The 7,243-nt window shown below is 60.8% G+C and overlaps 1 protein-coding gene across 1 annotated transcript; it reads right to left on the bottom strand.

Moving 5' to 3' along the window:
* Positions 1–794: 794 nt before the first annotated feature.
* Positions 795–6,015, bottom strand: SERPINF2 (serpin family F member 2). Its single transcript, XM_060135044.1, has 9 exons — positions 5,940–6,015; positions 5,758–5,796; positions 5,575–5,637; positions 5,088–5,289; positions 4,488–4,631; positions 4,138–4,341; positions 3,554–3,696; positions 1,869–2,073; positions 795–1,238 (listed from the first exon to the last, which is right to left on the bottom strand). The coding sequence occupies exons 1-9, from the start codon at positions 6,009–6,011 to the stop codon at positions 826–828; spliced, it is 1,485 nt and encodes a 494-aa protein (XP_059991027.1). The 5' UTR covers positions 6,012–6,015; the 3' UTR covers positions 795–825.
* Positions 6,016–7,243: the final 1,228 nt, after the last annotated feature.

The raw sequence follows: 7,243 nt of genomic DNA on the forward strand, positions 1-7,243 counted from the left end.
ACGGTGGAGAAGGGCTGGCGAGCGACCAGAGGCCAAACGTGGCACAGAGAGGGCTGCTGCTCCTGGGGGCCCAGCCCGTGGCCTCCTCCCGCCTTCCTCCAGCCCCCCTGCTCCCACCCACACCCCAAACAGTGACCTCACAGCAGACACGCCCATTCATTCTTTATTCAGATGGCATAAAAATCACTACAAAAACTTTACAAAAGAGCCTTCGGGAGCTAACGCCCCCCACCCCTCAGCCACTGAGACACCGGGCAGGGGGGACAGAGGGGAGAGGAAAAAAGGGGAGTCCTGGCAGTGTTGGTACCTCCGAGGACCAGCGGGGAGACTGAGGCCACGGGGTGGTCTGGAGGCTGCTGGGCCTTGGGCAGCTCAGGGCAGAGGCTCGACCTCCACCCACATGTTTAATCCCACAACAGTGCTCGGCACCCCCGGGCCACCCCATCTCCCCAGCCAGGTGTCCACTCCTCCCCGGCCCTCCCTCTCTGGTAAACAGGCGTGGAGGCGACCCAGCCAATTTAGGGAATAACCTACCTACCTTCCTGACAAAAATGAACCCACAGCTGCCCTTCCGCCCAAGCCCCAGACGAGGACACCCTCTGAACCCCTTTGGATCAAGGCCCACGGTTCCCCGATGCCTGCCCTCCTCCCAGCGCCGCCCCTCCCCAAACCCCCCAAGAGGAGAAGAGAGACTGGCTCCCCTCCTCCCCTCTGCCAGACCACGCCCCAGGCCCCCGCCCGCAATCCCACAAAGCTGTTTGGAAAGAGTCAAATGAGTTGAGAGGCTGGTCCAACCGGGGCTCGGGCTGCTGGCGGCCACAGCCCTCACTTGGGGCTGCTAGGTTGGGGGTAATCCTCCTCCGAGGGGGGCGCAAGTTTTAAGTCAGGGCCGAACGGCTTGTCTCCGCGGGGGAAGCCTTTCTGGTGCTGGAAAAAGTCCCTGTTGTCAGGGGAGTCCTGCTGCTCCTTGAGCTCCGGCTGCGCGCCAGGATTGGGGTTCCTCACGCTGCCCACGAAGAGGGGCAGGCTCGTGCTGTCCTCGAGGATGAAGAAGAGGAAGGGGCGGTTCACGCTGAAGGAGGAGAGGGACATGCGGGACATGGCCGTGCTGGTTGTCGCGGCCGCCTCCACGCCGGCCTCTCTGAGCTCCAGCGTGGACTGATGCTGCACGCTGGACACCACCAGGCTCTGGTCTGAGATCCCGCGCAGGTCCGGGGCCTGGAACAGTTCCTGCAGGCCTGCCCAGGCCAGGAGATGGCTGGTCAGAGCTGCCTTCTGCCCCACACGCTGCATGGACCTGCCTGGGAGGGTGTCATGGCGTCCCGGCCAGGGAGCACCTTGAACCCACAGACTGCCGGTTAACTCCTAGTTAACCTGCACGTATCAGCTTAAAGGTTCCTTCCTCCGGGAAGCCTTCCCTGGGCCCCTGCCCCGAAGTCCAGGCAGATGCTTTTTCAATAGTTCCCTGGGTGGACTAGAGAGAAGCCCTCTGTCTTATCACTTAACGCTGAATTGTAAGTACCTGATTCCTCCTCTGCCGACCCCCGTGAGACTCAGCTCTTTGTACATGGTGGGCTCCTCGTGCCTCTCGCAGGAGAGCCAGCGAGGCTCACGTGCCACCCCTGGCTCTCCACCCAGGATTCTCTGCGGTGCTCAGCCTTGGGCAGAGCAGGTCCTCATTCCCTTGCCCCACCCCCTGCCCAGGACAGAGAGTCCGAGGGTGCATATCAAACCCTCTCACCTCCCTAAGCCCCAGAAAAGGCCAGGACGCAAGTCTAGCTCTGACTCAGGCCTGCCGGCTGGGGGGCTTCCTCCTTACCCACCCTGTCCAGCTGAGCCGGGAGCTGTCCCACGCCCGGCCTCCTTACCCAGCTGGCTGAGGATGGCCACCAGGTCCATTTGGTATTTCAGGTGCAGCTTAGGCAGCTGGACCGTGGTGGGCCTCTCCCGCAGCAAGGGCTGGTGCAGCACGCCCCAGCTCAGGCTAGCCAGCACCTGGGACGCGTTCCACTCAAAATGGGTGGGCACGACGACCACGAAGCTCATGTTGTTCTTAAAGGGGAAATGAGCCACCTACAGACAAGGCAAGGAGACGGCGTGAGGACCAGAGAGCGCCCAGGCCGACGTGGGGACTGGGCCGGCATCGCTTAGGAGACACTCCATCCTTCACAGGTGTGTGCGGGGTCTCTCTGAGCCTCCGCTTCCTCACCCGTGGAGTAACACTACCTGCACACACTGCCGGCTGACACGTGACGGAAAGAGAGAAGCTTTTAAAGCTTCTGGCCAAGCGTGTGCACGTAGGCGGCGCTCACTCAGTAACTGGCAGTTTTCTCTCTCCTCCTCTGCTACCAGCTAGCCCGTGACTCAGGGTGAGGAACCCCCTGTGTCCGCCTCTCACTTCCATGCGTACAATGGACCAGGTTGCCCTAGCAGAGGAGCCGCTTCCAAGGGTGGTACCCTATCCACTCCTCTCTCCTCCAACGGTGACTTTGCCTGGCTGTGTATCTATACTGTGATTTGGGGTGAGATTTCATGTGAACAGAGTTTCCGCAGCTAAAGAAGTGTGATAACCACTGGGCTCCGTGGGCCCTGGTGGATGTCACTCCTCGGGCTCCAGGCAGAGCGCCCAGAGGGCAGGACCCCTGTGGCGGGAGGGGGAGTGCCAGTGTCTGGCTACCCGGGCCAGCCCGCAGAGGGCAGGCGAGACAAGAGGAAGACCAAGGAGGGCCAAGGATGGAGACGGAAGGGTGAAGGAGGTGTGGGCAGGACACAGCCTGGCGGGAAGGGGCAGCAGGAATAGAACTGGTGGGGAGGCGAACCAGATGGGCCACGTGTCGGGGGAACCGGAGAGAAGCGGGGACACTGCTCCAAGGGCCTGCCTCACCCACAGCCCCTCTCAGAAGAGGCCTTGTGAAACTAACCAACACTGCGGTCTCAGCCACAGCCGACTGGCCCAGGGATCAGCCGCTGAGGCCAAGGGGACCGTGTTTAGGCTGGAAGCGAGGGAGGCTGCACCTGAGATAGCTTGACACAGCACTCTCTCTAATCAGAATGTTCCATCAGGATGCTGACAGATCCTCCCTTCCAAGGAGCACCGTGTGAGAGCTCAGGTCGCGTCTCCCAGGCTTCAGGGTGCTGAGGCCCTGTGCTGTCCCACGACCCATGGGTCCTTGTAATAAACCCCCATAACCAAAGATCACCTGGGACTCAACTCAGTGTCCCTTCCTCAGAGAAGGTTCCCTGACCCCTCTAGCTAAAATACCTTTCCCCCACTCTCTGAACTTATCCTGTTGATTTACGTTTGCTCGTGCACTGTGTGTCTTCCCTCCCCAGAGCAGGAATCTGGTTTCCTCGTGCTCCACTAAACCCGCAGTGCCTGGAGCCTCAGTTTCCCTGGATGGGGGTACAGCGAGACCTTCCAGAGCCACCCGCCCCAGCGACGTGACTGCAAGGAAGGTGCGGCACACCCCTGACCCCTGTGCTTCCTCCACGGGGGCCCATTCCCTTCTCTACCTCCCAGCACCCAAGCCCAGGCTGGGGAGCCAAGGGTGACCTGGATCTCAGGCTGCTCCAGCAGAAACCAGCGCAGCGGGTACGTGCGGGCTTGCATCATGTCCACCGGCACCGTGAACTGCTCGTCCAGGTGGAAAGTGTCTCTCCGCGTGAGATTCGGGTCGAACTTCCTCCTCCAGAAGCCTGAATCCAGCAGAGGGCAGGGGCCATATAGACTGGGACCAAGGTAGATTCTACCCCACCAGTCTCTTCCCCATCCCACCCAGAACCCATTTAAGGGATGAAAGGTGGAGGCTGAAGCACCAGGGGGTGCTGTGCCGGGTGATACACAGGTAATCTGAGGTCTGTTCCCTGGAGTGATTGCAGAACCTGGGCTTGCGTTCTCCCCTGCCCTGCCATGTTCCCAGGAACCTCCCCAGGGTCTTTTAAGACTCGGTTTCCTCCTAGGGAACTCTCTCCACAACAGCCCCATCCAGTTCCTGGGCCTCCGTCCTGCCACACCATTACCTGTCTCCTACCCTCCCGGCCCAGGCCTGGGGAGGAAGAGGGACCCTCAGAAAAAAGTGTGCCTACAGGGCAGGGGTAGGGTCTGCGGGCAGGGAGCCGAGAAGGGGAGGAGCACACCCTGGAAGTGGATGGCATTGAGGAGAAGCAACACTGTGTCATCTGGCAGATCTGAGAGGAAATCCTCAATCTTCCCCTCTGTGGCCTCCTTCACCCATTGGTTGATGTTTGCCAGGTCATCCCTCTTCCTTCCCGTCAGGCTCATGGGCTTTGCACCAAAGAGCTGTTCTGATTGTTCCAAGAAGTCCTTTTTGATGGGAAATCCTGCACAGAAGGGCCCACAGGCTGTTGCCAGCACTTGGGCCCCACAACCAGCTGTGCTCCGACCGGCTGCCTGAGTCCACACCCGTCTCCCTCACCCCTGTCCACCCCAGGGCACAACCTAGAGAGTGTCTGCCACCAGCACCTACCTTTCTGCAGGTACATTCTGGCAGCCAATCGGAAAGCCCCAGGGCCCAGGTCCTGGCAGAGGCGGCTGAGCAGGTGGGGGAGGCAGGGCTCTGAGTCCACGTGCAGCACCTGCTGCAGCCTCTGCAGCGTTTGGTTCTGAGCACCTGGAGGGGACACAGCAGCTGTGGTCCTTCCCGCCCCCACTGCCCTCTCCCATCCCTCTTGAATACCTACAGTGAGCATGCCCACGAGACCGCGCTTTCTCCTCCCATATCCTGAACTGGTCTGAGGGACAGGACTCCCAAGTGTACTTTCATCTCTGTTGCTGCCAATCTGGGCAACCTCACCCTATGGCCTTCCCTCTCTGGGGAAGGTCCCACAGTGAGACCCTCCAGTCCAACGGAGACATTGTACCTATCATATTCTTGCACAAAAATCACCAGAAGCACATCCTGGGCCCAATCCCTGGGATTCTCATTCACAGAGACTGGAGTCTGCATTTTTACCAAACATCCAAGTGACCCTGATGGAGGAAGCACCTGCTCGTAAACTCTGGGGTAGGTAATGAGTTCCTACTGGCCTCCCAGCTCTGCTGGTCTGGACAGGTGCTCCCATAGTACCTAGTGCCAGGTGAGACAGTGCCAGGGCCACACTCAGAGGCGACAGGATCAGGTTGGGCCTGGTGGAGTTTTGGGCCACCAGGGAGAAGAGGTCTCTGGTGAAGGCCATCATGGCCTGGGCCAGCCTGCGGGTCTGCTCCGGGTTTGGGGACCCCTCGCAGTCTCCTGGGGCCTTCTTTGGGGCAGTCTGGCCACCAGGCTCCTGCAGGGACAGATTAGGGGTCAGTGGGGTCAAGGAGTCAGCTCCAGGTTCTGTGTTGAAGATCTCCTTCAAAGCCCCTGTGCTGGGGACAGCAGGGCCTTGTCCCAGTCCAGACATGGGCAATGGCATTCAGGGGACTAGGTCCCTTCCTCCGGTTCCTCCCACCCTCTCCCTTCAGGCCTCAGCCTCACTGCCACCCTCAGGCCCCGCCCACTTCCTTGCCCCTGCCGATGGCCCTCCTCCCTCAGGCCCCGCCCACTCTTCCCCAGCCCCACCTGGTTGTACCTGGTTGCCCAACTTGAGGAGGGAAAGTGGGGGTAGCTTCTGCTGGGTCTGCCCGCTCATCAGCTGAAGAAAGGAGGAAGCAGATGGAGAGCAACCCTTCCCACAGGTCTCCCCACCCTGCACCAGCCACAGGCGAGGCCCCCTGGGGCCTTCCTCCCTGCCGTGCCTCTCTCTCCCCAGTACCTGCAGGCCCAAGGGCTCCATGGTGCTCACAGGAGAGAACTGTTGAGAAAGGAACGAGGAGAGGCGAGGGAACCCCTAAAGCCAAGACCTCCCTCGACCCTGCCCCCCTCCTCTTTCCCCGGGACCCCTGGCGTCTCCCGTAGCCGCCTCCCCGCCCCACCCAGACCGCGGCCCAGGCTCACCGCTGAGCAGGGGCTTTGCAGGCAGGACAAGCTGAGCACAAGGACAAGCTCAGGCAGCCAGAGCAGCGCCATGTTCCTGTGCGGGATGGGAAGCCTCCGTTCCTTCCTCGCGCCCACACCCGCCGTGGAATCCCACCCTCACGCTCACGGGCAGCCGAAGTCCTGAGCCGTCACCAAGGAGGGGACAGCGACAGCGGCAGCACACGCGCCCAAAGCACAGCCCTCTGAGCGGTGAATTGCTTGAACTCCCCCCTGAGTTGCTTTTTCCCCTTTGCGTTTTCTGATCGTTCACTTTTCATGCACTGAAAATGTTTTTGTTCATAGGGGGAAAATATTACCCAAACAAAAACATGTCCCCATTCTTCAAGGCCTGGTGTTGTGAGTCAGACCTGGGTTTGAATCCAGGCTGTGCCTCTTGGCAGAGGACGTAGGACACCCCCCTTAACCCCTCTGGGCTTTGCCTCATCTTGTAAAATGGTGGCGAAAGTCCCTACCTCTACCCATGTGTATCGCGGAGACCAAGCTAAGTCAGTCTTCGTGAGCCCTGACTACACGGCCTGGCACTCAGCAATGGCTGCTGTCAGTCTAGCCCAAGGGCCCTCTTGTGGGAGGCGCCTGCCCTGAAGCCTCCTCCGCGCTGAGGCTTCCACCCCGGAGCTCCTATCCAACTGGCTGTCCATCAGCCCACCTTTTCTGGCTGGTCTGCTCTTGCCCACAAGGGTGGACGGGACTGTGGTCTCAGCAGGGGTGGTGGGCTGGGCCAGAGACTGGCCTTGTTGACCCAACAGCAGAGCCCAATGAATGACTCTGGCCAGAGCCACCTTTGGACTTACGGAAAACACAGGACCTGGCCCTCTCTCTGCCCCAGGCTGGCTCCGGGAAGCCAGGCTGGCGGGTGTGGATGGGCAGGTCTTGGTCCGGCCTCGGAGCAGGTCTCACACACATCCATCCCGCCCCCATCTCAAGCATGCTTCTATCACCCCTGGCTCCATCCCCATCCCACACAAGGACCCCTGGCCAGGGCCCTGATCTCCCACCTGGGCTTTTGAATCTTCCTGGCAAGAAAAGGCTTCCAGGCTTTCATTTCCCAGAGGGACTCCCCCCAGAACCTCCACCTTGGTTCCTCATCACCCCAGGAGGCGGAGAAGTGACAGGTCTCCTGAATAAACTCAGCCCAGACCCCCTCGGCAAGGCGGGCAGCTCCAGGCCAAGCCACCCATCTTACCTCGGCAGGCTCCTCGCCGCTGCACACGATGTCCCTCTGGCCCCACTTGGGTGCTCCCCACGCTGTGCCCGGGTTCCAG

The sequence above is a fragment of the Lagenorhynchus albirostris genome, chromosome 20 (assembly GCF_949774975.1).
Source record: "Lagenorhynchus albirostris chromosome 20, mLagAlb1.1, whole genome shotgun sequence".
NCBI classification, from domain to species: Eukaryota; Metazoa; Chordata; class Mammalia; order Artiodactyla; family Delphinidae; genus Lagenorhynchus; species Lagenorhynchus albirostris.